The sequence below is a fragment of the Anas acuta genome, chromosome 6 (genome assembly GCF_963932015.1).
Source record: "Anas acuta chromosome 6, bAnaAcu1.1, whole genome shotgun sequence".
In the NCBI taxonomy this organism is placed as follows: domain Eukaryota; kingdom Metazoa; phylum Chordata; class Aves; order Anseriformes; family Anatidae; genus Anas; species Anas acuta.
In genome coordinates, this window is record NC_088984.1 from 33,199,487 (window position 1) to 33,226,803 (window position 27,317).

Below are 27,317 nucleotides of genomic sequence, written 5' to 3' on the forward strand. Positions count from 1 at the left end.
ATCTTAAATAAGACATCTGAACGTATTAGACCTTAAATACAGAACAAAACTCTTAAGTCTCACATTTGACCTAACCTCTTTATGAACAAACTTATTTGTCACGTTACTAAACTATTGATTTTAAAAACAGCTCTATGGTTCTAAGACAAAAAGCATAATTAGGAAAAAAACAGATGTACTGCCTTGCTTCCTTAGGACAATTTTATTCCAGTACTTTTTTCCTCCGGACAGAGGAAGCTATTGTAACTGAGCTCACAACAGCTCTTTCATAATAGAAAAAGTTACCAGCGTGCATGTAAGTTGCATTGAGAAGAGGGGCTCTGTACAATGCCCAGAGCCCGTGCCACCGAGAGCCACGCAGCTCTCTCCCGCTGCGGCTTAGAGAGCCCAGCCAGCCGCTCAGCTTTTGGGCCACACGAGCCAATGCCGGCCCACACGCCAACTTGCACAATCGATTAAAAACAGGCCTTTTGTCTATCTGTCTAGGTGATGCTACAGTTTTAGCAACACTCTCCTGTTTTATGGTTATTTCAGGTTTTATACTTCAACAATTCACTCGTTTCTACGGGTATAACTGGCGTCGCTAAATACTGCATACATGCTTTTCTTCTTTTGTTACATACAAGTACGATTCAAAGGATAATGGCACTGAACTGACTCTTTTTACACTGGTTTTAATTCCTTCTTCCACTTTTTACAAGATTCAGCATCACAGAAGCCAAAAGGTGAAGGATTAAAAGAAATCTTCACATAAAAGCTCCAAGGATTGATATTTAATGAACTGTGAGATGTAAATCAATGCACAGCAGCACAGTTTAAGCTTAAAATACTAGGATAACATTTATATTAAAAATAATTCACCTACAGATAATACAGTCTAGTGTTTATTGTATGTTATGGAAGGTACACTTGAATTTCAAAAATTTAAAACATATAAAAAGTGGTTAAGGGCTAACATTTTATCAACATGTGATAAAGGTGTAAGAATGTTTATTATACAGCAGGGTACAATGGTAGTGTTAATGCCAACAGGGCACCACAGAAGTTAGTTTAAAAAAAATTTCCACTATGCTTTATACAAACAACATCACTTGCTGTTGTTTAAGAGTATCAGGAGAGGACTGCTGTCCTAAGGATAAGCAGTCCTATAACATTTTATGTTAGATAGTGTCATAGTACATAGATTGGTGAATGTTTCAAAATAAAACTAGAAATGCTGTAATTACTTCACAGAAATGCACATCCAATATTTGTTTTCAATAAGAACAATAGGTACAAGATTATAACTCTCCCTATATGAAATAATTTACACACAGATGAAAGCTACACTATCTAAAATAATCACTAAATACATTTTTCTTCTGGGAAATAAACAAGCAATTTTTGTTTTGCATGATCAATATCAAAAACATATAGCAGAAGTAGTATTTCTTTAAACATAACTGATGCTCTAAAATAAAAAAGAAAAGGAAGAAATGAGAAAAAAAAAAGATTTTTCCATGAATGTGCAACCTAAAATCAACCAAGCTTATATTGTAGTACAACCATATTAAGAAACCACTGATCAGAAATACAACTTTATGGAAAAAGTTTATAATCCACAAAACTGTTCATCAGGCCATAAAGTAAAATAGCTCCACAGTTTACAGATAAAACTGAGGCCACATAGATGCGTGCTATGTCTTATCTCCAGTAAGTAGATACTTAGGCAGAGGATGTGACGCTTTGTTTGTAGACAGCATGGTATGCATTTCTCAGCAAGACATAAGGGAAACAAGACTCCAAGAGATCCATTGTCAGGAATGGAGACTCCTGCACAATCTGAAAAACACCAGAAACACAAGGTTTTGCAGAACACCTTCAACTGGTTGCTGCTGATAATCTCTTCAGTGTAAGGATTTCTGGTCTGCACCACACCACCACTGACATTTTTCATAGCAAAAAGAAATAATACAAAGTTTGGGGACAGACGGGAGAGAAACACCACTATAAATTCACTGCTCCTCAAAGCTAGTCGTATGTATACGTAAAACCATGCATCATTCTTTCTATTTTCACAATGTACAGAAGATTAAAAGAAAAACCTCCCAGCAAAGAGGCTTCCTCCCCCAACACTCTGAACAGCACTTCTTTAATGCGAAGTTTTATTTTAATATTGTATATACTAAATCAACAATGCAAATTACCTGAACAATGTAATACAATGCTCTAGGCAACAAAAGACAATGGTAAAAACGTGTCGGTGCTGGGAGAACAAAAAAGATTAATTCCTGACACTAGAATGCCAACAAGAATGACATGAAGCGTTATCTCTACTGGTTGATGAACTACAACAACAAACGTGACTGTTGAAGCCACTTGTTGAACAATGTGATGTGGAGACTATTTCTTAAGTTAATAACACAAATAAAATAGACAAAAGCTTACCATGTCTAACAGTAGGTAAACAGACTCTCTGTTCCTTGTAGTAGTTTTGTCCGTCTCCTGGCCAATCTTCAGTAGACTAGACGATGCAAGCTACATACATTGAGTATTTCAGAGCAATAAGAAAAAAACAAAACCACAACATTGATCAGCTTCAGCTACTTTACTATACACACGCACACACACCCACACCCCTCTGAACACACAGATAACCTGTCTGATAGCACTGCATCTTACTAGCAACTACAAAGGAAAATAAACCTGAGGGCACTAACCATCACTGGGTTTCACTCTCATGGAGACACTTCTGTTTACTTCTAGAGCGTTTAATAAGCAGTTTGTGCTATTTTAATAAAATAAAAGCCAATTCATTTATTGTGAAGAACTTGTATTCAAAGTAGATAAGCTGACTGTAATCAAGTTTACTGAAGTCAATTACACGTCCCACGGAACAAGATCTCACTTATTAAAAAAAACAAATCACTTTCCCAATATGCTTATAGTCTTGCTTAAAAAAGGTAGAGTTTTCACTATTTGAAGTTATACCATTTTGTGGCAGAATGAAAAGCTGTTTCACTTTCAAAGCTGAATGTTTAATTGAAGAAATGTCACCCTGACTGTAAATGAATCATGTTTTTTTACACCATAAGCACCTCACTTTACTAGTGTTTTTTTTTTAAAAAGATATCCTAGAAACTAGATATTCTAGAAACTTATACATAGACTTAGCTATAAACAAGCTCAGAATTACACAATACTATAAAATACGTGATCTACAGATGATTTTGTAAACCATGTTTTCATGCCTTACAGAAACAAGGCAGAAAAAAAACACACCTCTTTCAACTTTCAGATGTACAATCTTTTATGCACTCATACCAAGCAACAGCAGTATGCCTGAACCACATTTATCAGAAATGGTTTTAAATTCAAAATAGTAACTTGAACATCTAACTTAGCATTCCTCTTGAACCAAAATCTGTAGCATAAAGTGAATATGCTTGCTTCAAAAGAATCTTAGCACATACTCATCAGTACTAAATAACCTAGGAAGTTTTTTTTTTTCTCCATTTAACTAACTTTGACAGGAAAGCAGATCACCTCCAGCAGCACATTTTCTTCTACAGAGATGTTTTCCTTTCGGACTAACAGCAAGTGGTACATAAACGTTGTCATAAAAGATAGATTAACAAAATATCTGAACCATCAAGTCATGGTCTGTGCAGCAAAAGCAATGGTCTGAAACCAGTTCATGAACACTGAAAAACCTCATACCAGAAGTGTTTTTATCACATGAAACTATACTGGTTTCCTTCACTTGTCAAATGTAGGCAACTTGACACGACCATCTCTCTTTCATCTTTTACAGCCAGCAGTTGCTTTACACAAGGTCAATGGCTAAAGGTTTTTTCAGTTTAACAAAATGCAATGAACTTCCAGGAGAGAAAGATCCTTTGAAGGAAAAAAAATGAAAACTGCTTCTGTCGTCTTGGTACAGGAAGCTACCATTACCCAAACATTGTAACTCTGTAAGGCACCAAAAATAAGAGGTGGGGGAATATTTGTCTCAGTCCGAGGACAAGCACCCAAAACCAAGAATCACTCAAAATCAGTGGCTTTTTAGAAAAATTGAAGTGAATCTGCTATTTCAGCCCTTAGTTTCAAGGAGCGGGCAATAAACTTTAAAAATTCTATTTCTGGTTAAGAAGCACACCAAAATGAATTTAAAATACATCTCCAGCACCTCAGGGCTTCTGGCTCTTTTCTAAGCAGCACTAAAGATTTCAGAAGCTTTGATCTTCAACCTACACTAAAGCGTAACAAATTCCTCTCCCCAAATATCCTTGTAACGTGCAGCTACCAGACAGCTACTGTGTAAGGAGGGCTGACACGTCAAAAGGTTCAATGCGAAAAGCCACTCTGGAGTTACCTTCCATGAAAAGGTAAAATAAACTAAAAAGAGTCCAATACATTATGGGAAAAGCCTGCTAGACAGAATCGTGACTTTATCTGCATTGCTCATTTCTTTTGGCAGTCCCAGATTACTCAATGCAAAAGATGGTACATGCTAAAATACTAATAAACAAAGGGTTATATTGAAAAAAAATTATGGCACTAGTAGTCATGTGCTACTGTTACTTTCTATCACCAAACACAACTGACTACTGCTACAGGACTGTTCCTAGATTTAATTTATGTACACACTGCTATTAACAATGTGTTTTGTGGTATTTTTTTGTGCACCACAACCAACCTTTTATGAAATCAGTTGCATTACATCCCAAATTACAGTTTCAACTTCTACGCGACTTTGGAAATGCTTCCTGAAGTCAACAGGCATTTGTCTTGTTAAGATACGACTTTAAACTGATTTCTAGACTTGAAAAAAGTAACAGACATCTGATTTCTTGCTAATCAAAATCAAGACTGCATTATACAACAATCTCGCTTTCTCTGCAATCTGTAACTGCACAGAAACAGGTAACATTGCAGTATGAAACAGTACTGCTACTGGAAAAATCGTTGTTTATCCATATCCATCCATGCTAGTCTAAATCTTTACAGTATGTCCTTGCGATTAAGATCACTCATGGCTGATGACTGCAGTCAAGACAACACTTGGAATCACAAACACGTCCACACTTTAATGACAGATCTGTGAAAACTGAACTACGTATCAGACGGACTGGGGGGCAGTGGGGAGCCAGAGTTCCCTCTGTTTAGAGAAGCTATCTTTAGGAATTAAATGATACATACAGCCAAAAATTCTTTTAGACGGTCTTCAATGCTTCCCTTGTGGATGGTAAATAAAGCTGCAGCAATCTGGTTGATAGCTTTTGCCAAGCAATGAATGTTGTTGCAATGCCCTAAACAAAAACATATACAAATTACGTCAGCATTGTGTTTGAAAATGACAGTGTTTTGGAAAATGTTACCAAAGAGTAAACAGACTTGTCACAATGAAGGATAAACTGCTAGCGCCTTACACAACAGCAGCCAAGCACTCGTTCACACTGAACTTGGGACTGGGAGAGCAACCATAAGTACGGATTTCCCCTCCAAATGCTGTAATAGTCAGAACAACCTGACAAAGATCCTCGTGGCTTTTAGAAGGAAAGAAAAACATATTGGGAGTTTATTTGGTTATTACAGAATTTGAGAGCGAACAGACTTGTTCTACAGGAACAAAACTGGTGAACAGAACAAGGAGCAATGGCTTTAAACAGAGAGGGTAGATTTAGATCAGAAATTATTTACTCAGGGGGTGGTGAGGCACTTGCACAGGCTGCCCAGAGAAGCTGTGGATGCCCCCATCCCTGGAGGTGTTCAGGGCCAGGCTGGCTGGGGCTTTGGGCAGCCTGGTCTGGTGGAAATTTGTCCTGGTCATGGCAGAGGGGTGGAATGCGATGGACTTTAACGTCCCTTCCAACCCAAACCATTCTGTGATTCTGTGAATTACTGACTGCTGTATATAACACCTTGCCAAAATTCACCTAAGCTTCAGAGGACTGGAAGGTGATTAGATGACACCAGCTTTCAAAGGGAGCTACAACTGAAAAGCAAGAATTGCTCGTCAGTCAGCCTGCTGCCTCTTCTAGGCAACTTAGTCAAGTCTGCCACTTTAAAACAAAATTCATACATAACTAAACAAATACCTTGGGAAAGTGCTAGAGCCTGAAAAGGAAGAGGGCTTTGAAGGCGTTAAAAACCATGGATGCATGCAAATAATGCCGAAAGGTTATTCTTACCAGCACACTTTTTGACCATTGCTGAGGGGTAAGCTCATTATTTTCTTCAGTCATTTATCATAATTCCAAGATCGTGCTCAAATAGTGAGGTCAGCTAGACCCTGTGTGGTTCCCCCCTCCCTGCATATTACCGTACTCATTTACAAGGCGTTTAACTTGGTGTTTTATTATCCATTTTACTCAGTGTCAGGTTATCTATGTGCAGCTCCTCACTCCTCTAACATCCTTAAGAACTTCACAGACACAAAAACTCTCACCTCACCCTTCACCACCCTCTCCAGGTGGACTATGAATAGGCTGACCTGTAGGTCCCAGCAAAGATCCCTGTGGTTCTCCCCCAGGAGGCCCTCTTACCTGTCTGGGCAAGAGCCAATACTCCTACTCTGTCTCCTATTTTTTTAATTGAATAAGCTGTGTAAATATGGTAATTAAGAAATGGATAGTTACTTTGGATCAGTCAAGAACACACACTCTGCTTAATACTGCTGATTTAAATTTATATTACTTTCTCAAGTGACTTGACTTCTGTGATGAAGAGACTGTACAAAAAGCATCAGGAAGGGGAATTGAACCAACAAACTGTGGTCTTGCAATCTGTGGCAGGTTTCAGGTATTCAGAAAAGGCCTTGTCGACCAGTATTCTTGTCTAGCCTCTAGACAACAAACTAGCATTCTAGTCTGGTATTTGACTAAATTCGGATTTCTCACTGGGAACAAAAACAACGGTCTGTTAGAGCCTGAGCCTTTATCTGGAGCTAGTGGAAGAAACAGCCTTGATCTTGAAGAAGGCAGAGAGAACACAGACATTGCTAAAGCTGTCCAAGAACTGCCTGTAATTGGGAGGCATGTCTTGCCAGAGCAGAAAGTTGAAACTCCTTCAAATCTGTGGCTTCTTGATGGTAAAAAAAAAAATAAATATTCACGATTTGGCCAGAGAATTTACTTCATAAAAAGCTGCATTTATTAAGTTCCCATTCGGCAAATAGTATCTATATTTAAAGTGTATAAAGCCAGATGTTCTACAATACGGGGCAGAACAAGAAAATATTATTATGCAAGGAAGGCAGGACTGACAAGGTCTATTCTGTTTGCTCAGTATTTTTGTAGAGTGAACATATTTATATAGTTCTTTTGCCAGACTATTTTTCTCTTAATAAAAAAGAGTCTACTCAGTAAAGAATTACATAATACAGGGACCACATCTCATAAAATCAGTGCCAACTCCTAATACAGGCTTATTTGAGTTCTAGATGTAATTTCTCTCCAGTCGCAGTTTTATGAGATCTTATTAACTTAAGAAACCACTTATGAAACAGGCTTTGCCTGACTTCGCAGTAAGAATTACCAAATATAAATTAAATTATAGAAACTGGAATATTTAAGCTACATCATATAAAACAGATACAAGATAAAGTTATCTACTGTTTAAGTCTGCTTGCAACCTACAGACTAAGATGGTCCTTAGTAGAGAGGGAAATTCAAACAAAACAAAACCACACAAGCTCCAACCTTCTGGGGAAAGCACACGGGCAGTCACATGTAGCTGCCCTGACCTGGTTTCCTAGAAATAGATTTTTAGAGGGCTGAGTGTTTCTCACAGACTTCTTTTACAAATAAATATTAAGAAAATATAATCATAATAAAAATTTTAATACTGTCCCTTTGGCAAATAGTATAAGCTTTGAGACTAGTACGTAAGATACTCTTGAAGGAAAAACTGGTATCAAAAGGTGCTTCCAGCTGGTTTCTTTTACAAAACTCCAAACAAGAAATATCTAAGAGATGTGGTCTTAAGCATGCATAAGTGAATTCATTTGGATGAAGTTAAGAAAACTGCCCTAGCTGTGCTTTAACGAGCAAGTTTCTCCCTGTCCCTACCGACCATTTCATAGTCCTTCTTGCCTGTATTTTCAGTTTTTCCTTTAGCCATCATGACTTTGAAAACACACACAGAGCGGCAGAAATACTGAGTGCAGGTAACATGAAAGAACTTTGCAGGACACAAATTGTTCTCCCTGGTCATCAGAACAATCTGCTAACTTCAAAATTCTTGACCTTTCAAATCACTATTCAGGTTCAACTCAGCATCAGAAATTTATTCAACTTCTTCATAATGGGCAAAAGGTTACGCTGCTTAAAATGAAACTTGAGTTAACAAAATCCTGATCTTCAAATTGAAAAAAATGTTCCCTATTAAGAAAGATAATTTACACATATAATTACAAAATCTTTAACCTCATTCAAAACCCCAACTTTGGGTGCGGAGTGGTCTCAAAAAAAAAAAAAAAAAAAAGCGATTTGCATTCCACAAAGTGATAGAAGGCTTTCAGAATTTTTGCTCTTTTTCTGGTATTTTGTATTTTCAGAAGTCACTTTAGACACTGCGCGAGTTACACTTTGTCCTGATTTAAAGTAAAGCGACTCAAAAAAATAGGAAAAAAAAACACCTTCCCACTGTATCCGGTAAATGGGTGCAGAACAAATACGGTCTTTTATGCAAGCCATGCTACACACCACAACAGAACTAGTTCGAACAGCTAAAAGGTGACTTTTGTATGTACTGGAACAGATTTGTCAGTCATCCTTTTTCAACTTAAGATTTGTCTGAAAGAGCCTTTTTTTGGTGAATTACATGCAAAGAATTTGCTTGAGGCAAAGCTTTCTCTCTCTTTCCCTTCAAGTTGAACTATTCTGTGGGATACAATTCTGTCCATAGCTCATACCTCACAGATCCCGTATTCAAAATGTTATGCTTAGTAATATGAACAGCACATTAAATACCTCATATGAGTATCACAAAGCCAATAAAACTATTGCTAAAACGTCTGTACTGTTGCACTAATTAACAGAGAATATATGCTCTACCAATTCCACATATTAGTCCAAGATTGCCCCCTACAGTATCTGAACTGCTCTCAAAATCTCAAGTAAGAGACTCACACTTCTTATAGAAAGTTCTCTCAAACAAGAGTTAAGTAAATGCTTTTCAAAGTACCTTTCAAAAGACCTTTTCTGGATTGGGGATAGCTGAGCTTTAAATTTTCTTCACTGCAAAATTTAAGTAAATATTTACAGCAAAAGTACTCAAGAAACTCCCAGGACTACTATGAAGAAAGCATTCATAGCAAACAGCTGACTCTACATTACCTTCAATGGCAGGGCTATACTGAGACATCACGTTGCTAGCCAAAGTCGGCAAGGACACTGCCACGAAGACCATGAGAAGGCAAGCAATTTTATATTCTTCTTCTGGACTAATGTTTTCTGAAAACAAAAATAATAAAACCTCTTTAATTCAAAAAACATCTCAAAATATGTATTTTCAGCTGTAGATTGTTTAGAGTATAAAGCGTTTGACCAAACTGAAATTTAAAACCAAAACCAACAAAATCAATGGGAATATTGTGAAGGAAGGAATCCTATCGCAGTTCTGCCAGAAGACATGGGGTGGAGCTTCAAAATGTCCAGCTTGTTATCTACAAAGATGAAGACTGCTGCCAACCTGTTACTGCTAACTATTTAGTTACAAAGATTTTAATATGTTGAGTAGTTTTCATGTAGTAGTTTTAATGCTGGTGTAAATCCAGTTACCACTCTGAGAAGAGAGCTCCTCCAGCACTCTTCCATTGGCAAATGTGCAGAAGGCCGTGAGGTGCACTCATCACAATTCATACTAGAAGGATGTTCCTTTCAAAAACATCATTGTCACCACACCTCAGCATTCAGTTTAGCTTAAAAAAGTCAATGGTTGGTAAAATACAGAACCTAAATCTCTACACACTGATTTACTAGAAGTAGAACACAAACAACAAAGAAGGCAAGAACCAAAACACAAGATCCAAACCAATCATGAAAACACAAACATTCCCTGGCCTGTTCACACAGCTGAAATATTTCAGGGCAGAACAATGAAAACAATCTATTTAAAATGCCATTTCTGAAATTCGCTGTCTTCCAAAGACACACCTATGTATTTTACACATATGGTACATATAAACAAATACGCATTTATATTTTAAGGTATATGACTATATTGTGCTCGACACATTTAAGTTTTAATGCTAAATTACCCTTTGTGAGTTATTTCTATTTTCTCCTCCCAAACAGCTATTAAAGTAAAAAAAAAATAAAAATCAGGTTGACATTTAAAATAGTCACAATCTGATTAGAACGTTAACTATCCATTACACATGGGAACAAAAGCAATAAAGTGCTCAGTAAGGAAGACAGGGAACAAAGCTGAAGACTGCCAGAAAGCACTTAAGGATCTTAATTCATGCCTTCCAAACTGCCAGTGTAAACAAAATTGAAAAGCTTCAACAGTGATGCTTTAAAGTGAGAGGAAGCACTACACATGAGGACATCAGCATGCTTGTTTTACATGTTTCCCCCTTGTAAGCTGCATGTTAGCATTTGTATAATAAACCAGTAATAATGTTGTGAAATTCACAACTTCAGCTGTCATTTACCTTCTAGTGCCTACTTAACATGACACAGACTTGTTACACATCTATAAAAGGGAACTGATTGCATCTGTAGCTTTTCACAATCAAGTCCTACTTTCATTGTCCCCAAATTACTGAATTTCTTAACCATTAGCCATTAAACTCCATCAGCATCTATCCATTACTCTTCTCTAGGTCAAGAAGATAATTTGTATGTGGTTGAAAAGATTCTCAGATAACATCTGTGCATTCTAGGCAGCAGGCACAAAATATTCATGCTATGTCATTTATGAAGTTCATCGAAGGAATAAAAAAAGGACCCAAATATACAAGTCTCCTAGCTCTCTAAACACCTCAGTGCCTCAGGGCACTTCTTTTACTTCTCCTGTGATTTTTTCCCCACTTAGGTCTTTTAAATTGTAATTTCTTACCTGACTTTTGGGAAGACAGTGCTACGACCAAGGCAGGATCAATCTCACAAGGCAATCCAGCAGCTGATGACAGTTCGTATACATTCATTGCCACCTGAGGACCAGAAGAAAGATAATTACAAGGAAGACAACATTGAATGGTTTTGTGTAAACATGATGAAGCAGTTACGCTGACGTGCTTAAGATGTTTATATTAGTTTGAAGCATTAAGGGACTTTCAGCTCAGCTAAAACAAGATAAAGAGCCTCGGCATTATTTTATTTTATTTTTTTTTGCCTCTAACCTACACTGAACAGCTCGGTCAGTACTTTGTGTGCTAGATTATCATTTCTTTTCGTCAAGCCAAACAAAGCTTGTATACTTTCCTACATCACCTCCAAAGCAAACATCCCAACTTCCAATTAGCTGTTTTCTGCCTTTCTTTCCTGCTTAAAAAACGAACAGATTTTCTCTACCAGATCTATCAACTAACATCTACAAACACAGCAAGCCAAAGCTCATAATTTGATGAAATACTAGAGTAAGGCAGAAAAGAAATCTTACAACATTCAAATTTGATACAGATTCTGTGTCCAGAGATTCCAAGTGCCAGGATCACTTACAGCCTAATTCTTAACAGTTGGAGGAACTAAAAACACCTTGAAATGTAGTCCATTTTCAAGCATGCCTCAGGCTGTACTTTATATTGTCGCTTACAACTCTGTATTTCTTCCTTCCCTAATTTAAGCTTTGAATTAAGTATCTGAAGCTGTAGCTCAGATCGAATCTCTCCAAAAGCAGGTCTCTACCAAGTACAAAGGACCATGAGAAATGCCGATGAAGTGCCTTACTGACATTAACAGCTGAGAAGTTTTACACCTCTCCCATAAATTCTCACAAAGAGTCGGTCAGCTGCAGGCAGGGGATATTGTGCAGACTGTATTTACTCATTTTGCCCAGCCCGGACACCTGAGGGCTAGTTCTGACATGAAAATACACTGCTTTGTTCACATGGTGCTCTGCTGCCAGCAGGACATAAGGTAACTTGAGTACAAAGCTGCATTAAAAGAGTTACCAACATCTGAATAGCAGCTAGCTCACAACAAAACCATTAAGGAATACAAAGTGGATCAAGAATAGGCCTGTCTCTAAAAGCCTATATAGACATCCCTACAGCTTAGCATTAAGAATAACAAAATAAAGGGAGAACAAATCCTCATTTTACTAGCCATCCCAAATCATAAATTTCAGGAATACCAAAACAAAAATCACGTTTCATATCAAGTATGTATTTCATTAACAGGTTTAGAGCTATTTACGCTTTATCACAAATTCATCATATAGGATATTATTGTGCTACTATACTCTAAAATATGTGATTGTTCTAATCCACCGTACAAAGACTTGTGAGATCCGTACACAACTAGACCAGGGAGAAAGTTCAAACAAGGAACTGCTGATTTTCTACGGGGCTTAATTGTTAGCAGGCTTGTAGCTCTGGCTGCACCAACAAGCTGTTTTCAACACAAAGCTCTGGCAGAGTTACGAGGTAGCACATGCCAGAGTTCCCAGTATTCCCAGTAGGCACTATGGATAAGACTACACAGGTTTGGCTCCTTCTCCACACACAGTCCTCCAACATTATCCTTGCAAGCCTGTACTCTCAAACAAGGCTACATGGCATCATGCCACACCACAAGATGTGATACCTACGCTGATATCAAACAAAACACCATACTGGTGGACTGAACTATAGCTCATGTATTATTTTAGACACTTTGAACTGGAAGAAATGCACACAAAATAGGTTTATCTAAGAATCATAGTGAAAACAGGCAGGGCCCAGGAAAGGCCAGCAGCCAACTATCATATAAAGCAGGGGGGACCAGGTGGTGCTGTGTGGCGTATGAGCCAGGGAGAAGTCCTCAAAATGGTTTCATTTAGCAGTAGACATCTTTTTTGACATCTAATTGTTCCAATGACTGCAAGTCACTCCAGTGACTTCCAGAACAGAAGCAGCAAGTACCATACGTATGCTTCCATGTATCTGCTGACACAAATGAGTTCAGCGATGTCTTCAGAAATCCATTTAGATGTTCAACATGATCTAGAATCACCAACTTTAAAACGTCAATAATAAAAGGATTATCTTCAAGTATTTATTACTGTTGCAGCCTTTATCCTATACTATTTTTCAGTACTTCTTTGATATCAGGGGTCATAAGATGCCTTTGGAAAAGATGAGGCACAAGCAAGCAGTGAACTTTCCTTCTCATCTCTTCCACATGCTTGATTCCCCAAGTTCAACGAACATAATACTGTTGCAAAGAAACTAACTGATAACTGATGTAGTGAGAATTTTTCTCTAAAAAAGGCTTTTCTTGAGAAATGCAAAGGCAACTTGCATCATTTTAATATAATTACCATGAGCCAGAATCCTGGAAGTTCATTTTTCATAGCATTTCCACAAAATTTCTATTGTGGTATGAATTTCAGTCTTTTGTGGGACATAAAACATTTATGAGCAGTTTACCAGCATTAGAAGTTTCAGAAGGCACGTGAAATTTTAGTAAGTTATATTCTTCACACAACCTCTGACATTTTCAGACTGCATAACTGTGCCTTGTCAAACAATGATGATCACTGCAGTGGACTATGAATTTTTTTTTTGTCATCAATATATATATGCACACCTGTATTTTTTGTTTTGTTTAGAGGAGAAGGGTTTATTTAATACATTCCAATAAACAACAAAACTTTCTTTTTTTTGCACAAAGAATAAATGGCAAAACATAACCTTCAAGTTCAGGCATAACATGCCCTTAAAAACCAAACTTGACTCAAGAGGAGTTTTCTAAAAATTGCTTCTGTCAAAATGAAGAGTTGTGCAAAGTATGGCTGCTACACGCTTCCTGCATCACCACAATACCTTTAAGGAGGCTTGCAGCCCTTCATGGGCTCCAAGTGGGAAGGAGAAGGTAAAAACCCAGCTAAGCTGCAGCTACTGTGTATCCAAAATGAACAGCCATGTAATATACTAAGAAGGATTTTGGAATGGAAGCATACTACCATTCAGAATCAAGGCATGTAATCTGTGTTGCTAGCTTTTTTCAAACATGTCAGAGATTACGTTCAGAAGAATTTTCAATTCAATGTGAAAATCCATGCCCAGACCTTCAAACACACAGTGTCCTTGGAAAGTTTAGTTTTACTAGTTGCACTGCTCATACTGTGAAGACACAGCATTCTTGTCCTTATTGCTTAGTCATATTTTAACAATTGATAAATTTTGTTCTTAATTCGTTCCATGAAATTTCTCAAATGTGATCACAGGAAAATAGGGACTTGTGCTCATCCCATCAGATTTTTTCCCAGAACATTAGTAGGCTGCAGAAGCACAATTACTTAGCTCTTTGGAAAAAAAACATGTTTTTTTCTTCAACATTTATCATTTAAGTAAGGGGCATGAAAGTCTTGCCCCCTAGGTATTTTCAGTCACCTCCACAAATGACTCCACCACTCGTTGGGCCCAACATTACCTTCATGTCAGTCTCTCTTGGAATGTGATCTTTGAAGTCCTCGATGGAACTTACAAGGAAAGGAATGTGGTAGGATAAGACCTACAAGAGACAATTGCAGAAAATGAGAAAACGATACTTTCATGGTAACGATCAATTAGACACCACCATTATTTTACTGCATTCATTTTTGAAGAGCTATTTTATGCATATTATTTTATGGATTTAAGACATTAAAGTCCAGTAAACCCAAAAATCGAGCTATTGGTGAACAAGCAGAAAGCAAGCTTTTAAAGATTACTAAACACTGAAAACACTGAGACATGCTTGAACTAAAACCTGAATGGTTTAATGTAGTATTTCTCTAAGCAGTACTCAAAAAGTAGACCTTTTTTCTCCCACAACTCGCAATTCAATGTTCAGTTATGACAGAGTATTTTACCCACGTGCCAACCTTTTACGTAGCATCATTTCTGAGCACTGAAGTTTCAAATACCTTATTATTAGATAAAATTTAATGAAAATTATTTGGAATATATTCAGTTATTTCTTACATCTCTAAGTGCTTCCTGTGCCAGCGACCGAAAAGACAAGATTACACCAATAATCGTCATTCTCTTCAAAACACTGTCAACAGCTGCAGGGAAACAAGAACAATAGTTATTAAGAACCTCTTTATGAGTACAAGCTGAATTTTTTTTTAAAAAAAGAAAAAAACACTTAACAAAATACTGAAAGACACATGGTACTGAAAAGCACAGGCATTCCTTAATATAGCCAAAATAAACATGTGCTTAAGCAGGTTTTTAAATCTGATCTGATGATGGGATTTCCAGTAGAAGACATTTCCTGTTAACCACTTCATGGAATGACCCCGTTACACACAGTTGACAGTATGCAATGCTATCACTAGTTCTGCATTTTCTTGAGGCCGAAATGTTCCACTCTAATAGTAATTTGTTAAAAAAATACTATTTATGTTAACTATATTGCAAAAATTTCTTTCAATAAATGCAATTAATTCACTGTGAAGGAATCAGAAGCATATGTCAAAAAGACCCATGCTTCCTACTTTATAGCTACACGTTCACCTAGATAATTGTTATGGCTATACATTATCAGCCTTGAAGGAAAAAACAATGCTAAAAGCTCCACACTGCTGTACCGTCTGCACTGAAATCTTGTTTTTGTCTGTACATGAGAAGACTGGAAAAGTTTTGAAAAGGTGCATCAGTTTATGAATTCACATACAGTAACCAGCATACATTTTGCTGCTTCTGTAAGCTTTATACAGCAACATTAATTTTTCTTGCATTCTTTACAAAGATAAGGATAAAAACAACTCTGTACCAATAGTAGCACCCTGCTAATTACCCACATGATAATCTTTTAAAGAGTGCTGCCATCTGGTCTGGCTTGTCAAAGCTGGTCCTCATTTGTGTTAGAACTTCAACATTCTCCACCACAAGTTTCTGAAGAGAAGCAAGGATTCAGGTCAGTTACAGATTCAGACACGTTAGCAGGATAAATGCTTGATTTCAGTTTGGCAGAGAATAAACTGAGCTCATGGAATACAGACATACCCCCAGTGCATTCTAAATGGAACTACAGCATCAAACATCAAAATTACCCTCAGGACCTGCTCTACACAAAAGCAAGCTCTGAATCAAAAAGCAGAAGATTAGATAACCCTTGAAACATTTTTATATTCAGAAAAATGTACTTAAAGGAATGAACCTCAGTAAAACTAAGCAGTAACTCCTCATGTTATTTAGCTTTTTATAAGAAAAATAAGCTTGCGTTAACAAAAAGGCAGATTCCAAAAGCAATTCCTTCTCGTGGGTTGCTCCTTTCACTGGATATAAATTTAAGACTGGCCTGACGTCAGGACTACAAATTTAATGATGGAAAAATTGAAAAATGGAATAAAGAATGCAAGAGTCAGATCATTTAATCTTGGTGAAGTTTACTTGGAATTTTCTTCCATTACAACACAAAATAAAAGCATAAATAAAATTTGTCACAACTCCTATGTATGCATATTATAGGATATAGGTAAAAGTAATAACTTCCCTGTAACTGTTCTCCAAATATATAAAGATTCATATTTAAATTACTAAAATTGCATAATCAGATCTATAAAATGTTAAATCCAAAAAGCATTTCTTGCTAGCTGAGAAACTTATGCTTTGCCAAGTAGCATTTTTAAACTCTCTTCAGGCAAGAAAAAGGTACTTTCTTCTTAAAAATAATGTTTTTGCAGTTTAATTACCAACTACTCCATTTCGGAAATGGAAAATATGATTCTCTCTCTTTTTATGGAGGAAAACCAGCAGCTAAAGAAGTTTAGAAAACTTATGTGGTGTGTGCTTCTGAAGATTAAGTGAAGAAAACTTTTCCCTACTGTTGAAGAGAACATAATTCAGTGCTTTGTGTACTGAACAGTATTAAGATATAAAAAAAAAATAAGGATAGAAACAGAAAACAATATATTCTGGACTGGGGGCAGTCTTTCAAAGTGACTAATTTTATTTTTCAGGTGGATTCATCCTGACCCAGCTCAATTACTTAGCAGCAGAACCAAAAGAGTGACCAGGAAAGCTATAATTCATCAGACATGCAGGTCATTATAGGCCTGGAGCTTAATTGAAGATATACCATGTATAACCTGAAAAAAACCAAAACACACAGGAACTTACTGCTAGGGATCAGACAATTGACCTTTGACAGTTCTGCTACCTACTTTAATAGCTTTATCTTATTCAACCCATGCTGAAAACAGGGCAAAACATAGCAACTGGCAAGCAGTGAAATTAAGTTTTAGAGTAAATACTCCTGTGACCACAGGAAGAGAATAAACAAGATGACTTAAACCATAATGCTGCTATGAAATAAACTGTGGTCTCTGTTTACTCACACCCAGTCAAGTAGCCCATGAAAAAAACCCATGCAGAGATCTCTCAGATAACAGTACATTGTGTCATGGTTGTGCTATTTCCATAACCTCTAGTCTATCCATAATTCACCGAAGTCTTCCCATTTTCACTCTTATTTTAAATGAGAAGCAAAGAAAGAAAGATGCTACAAAAGATCCAGCAAAACAACCGCTTCCAAGAATTTGCACGTGTGTGTGCACATAGAAAAAAATGAATTTCTATGCTGAAAGCCATAGAAAAAAATGAATTTCTATGCTGAAAGCCAAAGCCAACAGACAGATTGATCACTGGTCTGCACTGAAATCAAGATGGGCAATTTTGAACCAACTGATGTATCAGAACTTGGCAGATGTGTGACATTTGAATTTCAATCCTTTAACGCTCCAGAATGCAAGATTGAAGGCAACAGCCCACACACTGTTATTGAGTCAAGCTTTCAGCTTCACAAAAATAACCAGCATATTGGTTTAAGATTTAAAAGGGACAGGCTGGATTACAGTTCAAACAGTTAGTTTTGTGAGGCAACATCCAACATCCCCCTCCTTCAGACACAAAACCAACACCTGGTCCCACTGTGGGAAGCAAAGCAAGCATTTTGAACCTTACTCTCTTAATAAATTCCCCATTCTATCCTCTTGGTGTTTCCTTTCCCCCAAACACAGATGTTTCTCCATGCTCTCTGCAAAGCCAACTGCATCTGAGCCAAAGAGATGAACATTTTATTGCTTTATTGTTCTCCTCCAAATATGTGGTCATGTGCACGTGGATCTACCTTATGTTCTGCTTATCCTTAGCAGCATCAGAAAACAAATGTCGGAGAATTTAAAGTTGGCTTTTTAAAAAGCATATACAGAGCTACAATAACAAACACGTTGGTTTTAAGGAAGTATGACAACCTAAGAGTAAGCTGAGAAAGCAGCTCCCAGAGAACATCTGTCCATTGGCTTTGTGTTTTACTTGAAACGTGACAGATGTCACTGTGCATAGCCAGGACCTATTTAATTTAACCTTCAAAATTACAGCGTTCTTAACTAGCAAGCCTCATCCTAAAACTCAGCAAATGGAAGGGGCACAAAGAATCAACTGCCCTGTCCAGCTCTGTGTTGGTCACTTGGGTCAGGGTTGCACCTGGTGAAGAAGCACCCTCTCTCTTCAAGGTGTGCCAACAAAAGGCTTCAAATCTTTTAGGGCATCGTATGTCCTAACATCTCAGCAGCACTAGCATTCACAATGCTTACAGAGAGAACGAGATCTTTGAAAATATAACGTGGGATGTATTAGAAGGACACAAGGCCAGGCTGGATGGGGCTTTGAGCAACCTGGTCTAGAGGGAGGTGTCCATGCCCATGGCAGGAGGGTTGGGACTAGATGATCTTTAAGGTCCCTTCCAACCCAAACCATTCTATGGTTCTATGACACACGCTTCTAAAGGCCTGGTGTGCTAATAATAGCAATAAATAGTTGAAGAAACAGTGAAAGTTCCTTATATCCGTAAGGACTGAATGTGCCTCTTTAAAAAAGCAACACACACGAATAGATACAAAAAATATTTCTTGTAATTATTGGTTAAATAAATTCAAGATGAGATGTAGTAACTTGGAAATGACTCTAGAAGAGTAAGTCATGAAAAACAAATATATGCCTATTAGTGGCATTTTTATAGTATGACTATCATGGGCAAGTAGTATATACTATTCAGTTTATTAAAGCATCTTTCCAGAAAGACTTAATTACACAGGCATCACATGCTTCCCTGTCAATCCACAGTAACATACATAATAAAGAAAGTAAGTCCTTGAAGATGCCTGCAGGTCAAGACACACGAGTTTTTCATGCTGAGTTTTGGAAGTCAACAGAGATGGGGAAGCTCTCTGCAAGCATCAGGAGGTCTTAAAAAGCATTTCTCTTCCCACTTATGAGAGAGAAAGAGGCTTGTCTCTTAACTCAAGGCATCTAGCCAAAATAAAAAGAGACTGCATAAAATCCTGACCATTCAGCTATTGAGGAGCGTGGTATACACTTGTACTACATGGACAAGGGTACTACAAAGTAACGGTAAAATTCACAGCTTTATCAGTTTGTGTGATGCACTCACTTCATAAGGATGACACACAGAAATGTAGCTATTAAATATCCTAAAGGAAGCTGAAACAGAGAACTCCCTCTCCTTCTTCCCACCCAGCCTTGGTTACCTTAAACTCCCTTTCTTCCCACCCAAACTTCCTTCGTTACCTTAAGCTCAGCAACCTGCGATGAAATGTGCCACATCAGACTTTCACTTAGGAACTTCATGCCATATGGTCCCAGAAGTTCTGAAAGGGCTCTCATTTCTGAGAAATAAAACAAACTGTTCTACTTCAAACGTTCCTTATGCAATTATGTGATGTTCATCATCTATCTAGCAATAGCGTTTTAATTACAAAACTATTTTATGTCTAAAAACAATTTTAGGTAGTAGAACTTGTAACAAAACTGAAGCAACAGTCACCAACACATCATACTCCCATTGCTGTAACTCAAACACCCAGTTCTTTAATTTTTTTTTTTAAACTAAAAACATAGGAAAAACAAGCTCTCTCAAGGCACAGAGGCAATAGGAATAAAAAAACTGAAATACTACCGAAAACTAACAAGTGCTGTCTATAATATAATAGCTTAAGAGTTGCTCTAGTTCCAATTACTCAAGCAGATGATAACTATCTTTCAAACATTCAACAGAAACATTGAATGAAGTTTACCTGATATGTCGGAGTATTCTTCAGCATTAAATGTTAACTCATTTTCTGTAGGCAAATTCACAAAAGCCTTCATGGCTGGAAAATAGGCTATGTGACCATTGCTGACTTGTCTTAGCAAAGTTTCCAAATACCTTATCAGAAAGGGAACAAGTTTTAGATAAAGACATTCACAGATACCTCTATACAAATGAAATGCCCTTGTGTGATAAAGAGACAGCAAAGCCTGTAGACTTCAGTTTTACTTCCATAGTTCTAGTGAATACCTGTATCTTCTGCTACATCTCCCCTGAGAAAGACTGAATTTCATAACAGGCAAACTTCAAAATGCTTTTTTAGCAGGTACCAGGAGAAAAAAACTTGAGAAGTCTGGAACTTAAGAAAATTCTGGACACCTAAACCACATACAATTCCAGTTCCCCAATTCCAGCTTTTTATTTAAATAAAAGTAATATAAAGAGCTTGTAAGAAGTATTCATATAATTACTTACCAATTTGTGTACAGACTGGTAATGGTTGGCTCACCATGACTATCTAAATGCTGGGTTTGCTGAAGCAGAACATTGTTAAATACTCGTGTGATGTCAATCTGTACATAGTTTTCTATTGACTGGAGGACTGTCATATAGGCTCTTACGCTGGTTAACAGCTCTGAAGGCTTTGCAATCTCTTGTGTTGCTTGATTATACATAGTCATTCCAACAATTGACCTTTTAAAATCAAAAAATAGGAGTTACATGCATTTCTCAGTGAAATTAAACAAGGATGCAGCTATTAAAATCATCAGTGATTATCAATTTCATATTCAATGATTATGATATTATTCAAAGCTTTTAGAATTCTTCCCTAATCTGCAAGTATGAAGCTCTAAATCATGGCTACACTACATCAGCACTTTTAAAAGAAGATTTTTTTGGAAAAAAAAAAATCTAGACAAAAATCTTGGTTGCTGTCACAGTTCTAGTTTCAAACGAGTAGACTCAAACACCTGAAACAAAGCCAGAAATTGTGCAAAAGAACTGTGGCAAGAGAGTCGCTATAAATGCCTAAAAAACAAAAGTATCACCAGTGCCTACAGAACACACAGGACTAAGAACAGAGGATCAGGCTGTTAAGGAGGTGATACTAATTTCCATATATTTTAAAGAACTTACACCTATTTATGTCTGCACATATAAACTTAACTGTAACATCTGTAAGAATTTGACCTGAGAGTTTTGCCATCTACCTTTAAAAATGAATCTGATATAGTAAGCACACAATACTCCTAATGTCAAACCAGCAAGGATTTATCTTGTTTATGAGTACAACTATCTTTACAATATTTCTTACTTGGTAAAGCGGATTTCCAGGTGAGATGTTAAATATTCTCTTGGGGTAAATGTGTGTTCCCAAACCACCATGTTTGGTACATAATTGATTGAGAAACAGAGCTCAGAAAGTGCAGTGTGCAGTTTGTCCAGGCTTTATGAACAGTTAACAAAAAATAACAAGAAAAAAAAATTAATTTAACATTAGAATATATTCTTGTGGAAAGCATACACTGAATGGAAGATGCCTTGAGACCACCCACAGCTCTAACTTTCCATTCATCAGCTTTATCTGCTTTCATCAGACACACAACTCTAGCTTATCACATTGAAAAATCAACATTTTGGGTAAGAACAGAAACCTACAAATGTATTGGTCTGCATTATGCACAGTGATGTAATGTGTATGTTTTTATATATAGCTATACACAAACAATTTCCCTCTAAATGTCTGTTAAGGTGGTTCCTTCTTAACTGAATTTAGTAATAGAAGTAATGCTTGCTACTAATCAGCACTAAATATAGGGAAAACGAATCTTAAGCTATTTTCCCTCAACTTCTCTAGTCAATTCTAGTTTTCTGATGTTTGACTGTTGCAACTCTAACAAAGAGACTTCCTTTTCAGCACTGTGCATTTAGTAGCTCCCAGCCACAACACCAAACATTTATTGTCTCATTTTCGCAGCTTCCTTCCTCCTCTTACTTCTGTTGCTCTACGAACTTGTCCTGTCATCCTTCCCAAGAATCATCTACCTCGCTGTTTTTCCTCTCCTGTTACCTCTTACACCTCAAACTGGACTTATTCATTTTTCCCTTTCTTTTTCAGGTTGGTCTTATTTTGTTTTGTTTCTGGTTTGCTCTGATGCAGGCACAAAAGCCTCATTTCTGCTCCAGGAGATGAAGGCAGCAAGCTATATTTCAGCAGCAACAACTTCCAGCCCACCCCATACGTTATCCTGATCATTATGTTAAGCAAAGCAGAATTAAGATGCCATCCACGCCTTAACTCCCACTTCCTCAATTGATATGACTACGCAGGAAACCTAACAACAGCACGCGGACCCTTTCTGCTCAAAAAAAAGGAAAGAGCCAATGTGATTAATAAATGAGATGTACATTCCTATTGCTCTAAATACGTGATTTCAGGCTCTGTTCAAGCTATAGAAGGACCATATGCTCACAAGCTAGAAACTTGCCATATTTACAGTCAACCTTACTGAAATAATATAAGCAAGAAGTATTTAACATGTAAAAAACACAAGTTTTGACTTGGGATTCATGGTGAAAGGTACAGAAGAGGAAGCTTACTTTGTCACAACCAATCTGTTTTTTCTCATGCTTTCTACTCCTGGTTTCTCCCTTTCAGGTTCTCCTTTCTTTCCGGTCTGTTTTTTTGACTTTTTGTTCACTGCTTGACTGATGGTTTTGGCACAATGCTTTGGCAGCAACTAGTAGAGAGAAAGAAATCCCCCCCCCCAATTAAAATACAACTTCTTTGCAGCCACAAGATACAAAATAAGCTTATATGTAGGTGGAGACTTCATCACACAAGTAACACCTCCTTTGACTACTAACTATACCATTTAATATAAAAGTTTTCCTCGAGCCACTTTCCACTTCATGAACAGAAAAAAGTCTGTAGTCAGGGGCTAAAAGGGGAAGGGGAAACAAGCATAATTCCAAAGGTCAAACTACCTAGAAAATCTCAAAGGAGAATTAAAACAGACAGAACAACACTCACCTGATCACTCAGCGTACATTGTTCTGTGCAAATATCTGTGATAAGATTTCGAGCTTGCTTAGCCATTTCATCCAGGAACATGTTACATAAGGAAAGACTACGGTCTCCAATATGATGTCGCTGTTAAAACCAGAAATAAGCAAGTCTGTTTTTCAGTTTCTTTAGTCCTATGCTATTCACAAAATGCATACACAGTTCTGCAGATAACAGTTCACTAAATCACAGACCTGGGGTAACAAAAAATATTAATTAGTCCTTAGTAACTTCAACGTTTTTCATTCACCGTGGGTTTTTGTTGGTGTTGTTGCAGGGAACCTGAACTGTGAAATCTTCAGTCACTGACACAGCATATTAAAAAAAAAACACACAACACCTTTGTTGCAAGAAAAATCCTCTAAAAGGAGGCAGAAAATTCTAAAAGGAGGTTTTCATCTTCCAATTTTGTAATAAATCTAAAGTGTCCAACACTGAAGGTTTCTGTGAATCTCCTCTTAGATTCAGTACTGGTACAAATTAAGGAAGAGAAAGAGTATGCAACTCATGTTACAGCAAAAGCAGTGCCATTCATACCCCTGAAAGTCGATAATGAAGCCCTGCTTCATACGTTTCTGAACTCAGTTCCTTTGTTACTGGATCTGCACAAGTCCAGCATTCTGTCTTAATGAAATCCTTCTTTCACCACTTATGTGTACTTCGTAACAGCTACACTACCACATATTGTACACAGTGCAGTGAATATTATTTTTCCAAAATTATAGTAGCTACGAGTTGGAAGTCTTACATTGAATTCAAAGTTCTGTTGGCTGTGGCAAAATATGCTTGCTACAGCTGAATTCTCAGTAACTAGCACACAGTGGACTTTGGCTACAAGATTCCTTACTGTTACTAGAATGGTTCTGAAAGACATCTCTTGTCCTGAAGGTACGTTTTCCTGGAAACTTTTTAGTGGTTCTCTAATACAAATAAACTTTGCAGCTGTTTAAAGCAAAGCGTATGGGGAAAATAATGATATAGACGTATATGGAAATGACTCTTAGCAGAAAAGGATTTAATTTTTAACTACGAAAAACCCACACTGTGCATAGTAGATATTTTTCATCCAATTATTTCAGATTAGCACTCAAGAATGAAAAGACACTTTCACAAGCACGAGAGAACATTGGCAAAGTCAACCTCTGGAGTAATTCCAAAGTCAATGGACATACAGGCAATGTACTAAAAGATTTATTTCATTACAACATCAAAATATAAAGAATTTACCAAAGTAACAAAAATGCCACAATTTGTTTGTGGCAGCATTTTGAGATCTATGGACAACGAATCATGTAGTAAGGTGCCCACTTGTTTTACTTCCCTGAATCTTATACTGGTATAACAAACACCTTCTTGCAGCATTCAGCACTAGTTCTCTTTACTTTAGATGAGAGCTGAAAATATCTAAAGATGATGTATTTAAAAATTACCTCTTCTGGGCATAGCTCATGGGTGCAGCTCATAAAATGAGTACAAAGCAGTGGGAATGCAATTGAGTATCTTGATTGAGAGGGAAGCTCCAAACACTGCTGAAACATCTTCTCAAAAGCACGACTATAAAAACTGACCAAAAATAGACAATTTAATGTTACACACGCATAACTTTGCTGCAAATGAAGTCTAGTTCATACGAATCAAATATGCTAAATTAATGCCAGATCTGTAATTATAGCTTATCTGATACCAAAAAAACACATCATGCTTTCAAGTAAGCTTGTTTTCCACATGCAATACTAATGCATTCTGTTTACATCTCTTAATCATAGCATCTTTGTTCTGATGTTTGACACACAGCCGCTGCAAAAAATGTACAGTTTTAGCAAGTATTATTACAGAATCTGCAGTTGACCCCAGATCAGTTAAGTGACTGCTTGAAGAATCTGTCAGACCTTCAGAAACACCTTTATTAAATTCTGATGGTAACACTTAAACAACTCATGTTCCATGGTTGCTTCAAATAATCTTCAGAAAAAAAAAAAATCTTAAAACACATGCAAAAGAAATAAATTACATTGAAGTCTCTTTTCAACATAAACTTGACCACCATATAAAGACTGGCCTTTCACCTTAAAATCTAGCCCCTATAAATCATTGTGTACGCTTCTCCACCGGAAACTGAAAAATAAGAACCTAAAATAGGACTGAGGAAATTTCTCAAAGAACAGTATTCTCACACTGGGACTTCCGATGATTTATTTCAACGACTGCTTATTTATCTGCTGATACTGCAAACACTTAATTATTTCAGCTTAAACAGGCGCAGAAAGATTCCTATCAACCTGCTTCCTGATCCTGTTTTCACAGACTTTTTCCAAGAGTTAAACACTTTTGCTTTATTTTTTCCAAAGCAACTAATGCTAACAAACTAAACAAAAAATAAAGCCTACTACGAAAAATTGCTGTATGGAAGTGGCAATGCAAAGCTAGGTCTTCCTGTTTGGAAACAGGGGAAGAAAGAGAAGGGAATCAACTGTTTTCCGCTGCAGGAACTGTATGGATCTTTTACAACTACACTTGAAGTAGTAGTAAACAATTTCATTTCTTGCTTAAACGATGTAATTGTCTACGGCTTTAACTTCAGCTGGGGACATGAGCTGCAGAGACGTAAGAGAACTTTAACTGCTGGAAGAGAACGCTTATTTTAATTGTTGCTTTGAGGGATTTATACTTCATCGTGAAGCTCTGAAGAATCAATAGTTAACAATGGGAGAAAAAAAAGAAAATTCTTTACATTAGAAAAAATTATACGCATATTGATCAGTATACTTTGCAAGAAGACTATTATGAAAGAAAGTAAATACATAAATAAAATAAAACTAAAACCCCAAACCCTAGAACAGCAACTCTTTCAAAGAAAAATTGCTGTTAACCAGATTGTAATTGATTCTCCACTGGATCATTTTCCTACAATTTGGTATTTAAAAGCTACACGTGCAAGGACAAACAATAAACTAAAAGCTTCTACCATCAGATTAGTAACTTACCAAAATATAGAAAGATCTGATGTTTCAACCAACATCTCCACCAAAGAATCTACCATTTTTGTGTGGAAAATGATTGTGTTCATCATTTTTCCTAGTTCTCTGTGGTCTGCAAGACTAAGTGAGGCTTTAGAAACACTGGTGTAGGCCTGGAAAAAACAGAAGAAAAAAAATCTACTGTTGTAGAGTATCTACTGTTGCTTTTTTGCAAATTCCATCAGTATTGCCAAACATAAAGGGTAAGTACTGCTTAAGCTGTGCATAGAACAATTGTTTTTAAAGACTCGGCAAAGACTTACGTTATCTTTCCACTCTAACCTAAGAAAAGCCAACTGCCTTTCAATGAAGTCACCAAATGTCTTAAGTACAACAGCAACGCAGAAATAAACTGCAGAACAAATGCACTGACAAAACACGTACGCACACTAGTGGAATCAAGTTCACTGAAGCCACTCCTTGCTCCTTTTAATAATCAGGTTTGGGTATGCAAGAAGACGACTGCATATTTTAAAAATATATAAATAACATGTCTAATATTGGGACAATTAGTTTACAGTCTAAACAGTACTCCCCCTTGTTAAGTTAACTGAAGGCACTATTACTGCAACACAACAAAGTGATCTCCATGAACATTATCTTCCCCTAGCTGGGAAGGCTGAATCATACTCTGTACAGTGCCAATAAACTGCTCATCCTCAACACATTCCACTTCCAAACTGTTATAAATCCTTCAAAGACTTTTTTGCAAAAAGCATGCAATGCAAAGGCAAAAACAAAGTTACATCAAATTATTTAAGTATTTGTTTGATTTTAAATGCCAAGAAGTTCTCCTTATACAGCCTGTGATCCACTTGCAGTGTGAGAATAATCTAGAAGAGCAGTAAGTTATTACTAGCTTTAAACCAAAATGTGTATTAACTTAAATGTCAAGCAGATATTCAGACATCTTACCTGCAATCTAAACCAATCTAATCTCATTCCTCTGAAGTCAAATACCTCTCCATCTTCAACTGTATCAGGGAAAAATACAGAACA

At 36.9% G+C, this 27,317-nt stretch overlaps 1 protein-coding gene across 4 annotated transcripts in view; it reads right to left on the reverse strand.

The window, feature by feature from the left end:
• Positions 1-658: 658 nt before the first annotated feature.
• The window catches only part of NCKAP1 (NCK associated protein 1), a 59,675-nt gene continuing 33,016 nt past the window's right edge, over positions 659-27,317 (reverse strand). For all 4 annotated transcript variants that reach the window (XM_068686438.1, XM_068686440.1, XM_068686439.1 and 1 more), the window contains 17 exons: positions 27,234-27,292; positions 26,286-26,431; positions 24,732-24,864; positions 23,269-23,388; positions 22,836-22,975; positions 21,550-21,681; positions 20,709-20,927; positions 20,221-20,351; positions 19,715-19,812; positions 15,925-16,018; positions 15,101-15,183; positions 14,568-14,648; positions 11,050-11,143; positions 9,321-9,437; positions 5,182-5,291; positions 2,428-2,517; positions 659-1,821 (listed from right to left, as the gene is read on the reverse strand). In XM_068686438.1, coding sequence (XP_068542539.1) covers positions 1,705-1,821; positions 2,428-2,517; positions 5,182-5,291; positions 9,321-9,437; positions 11,050-11,143; positions 14,568-14,648; positions 15,101-15,183; positions 15,925-16,018; positions 19,715-19,812; positions 20,221-20,351; positions 20,709-20,927; positions 21,550-21,681; positions 22,836-22,975; positions 23,269-23,388; positions 24,732-24,864; positions 26,286-26,431; positions 27,234-27,292 — 1,964 coding nt within the window. In that variant the 3' untranslated portion in view covers positions 659-1,704. The remainder of the gene's footprint in view (positions 1,822-2,427; positions 2,518-5,181; positions 5,292-9,320; positions 9,438-11,049; positions 11,144-14,567; positions 14,649-15,100; positions 15,184-15,924; positions 16,019-19,714; positions 19,813-20,220; positions 20,352-20,708; positions 20,928-21,549; positions 21,682-22,835; positions 22,976-23,268; positions 23,389-24,731; positions 24,865-26,285; positions 26,432-27,233; positions 27,293-27,317) is intronic.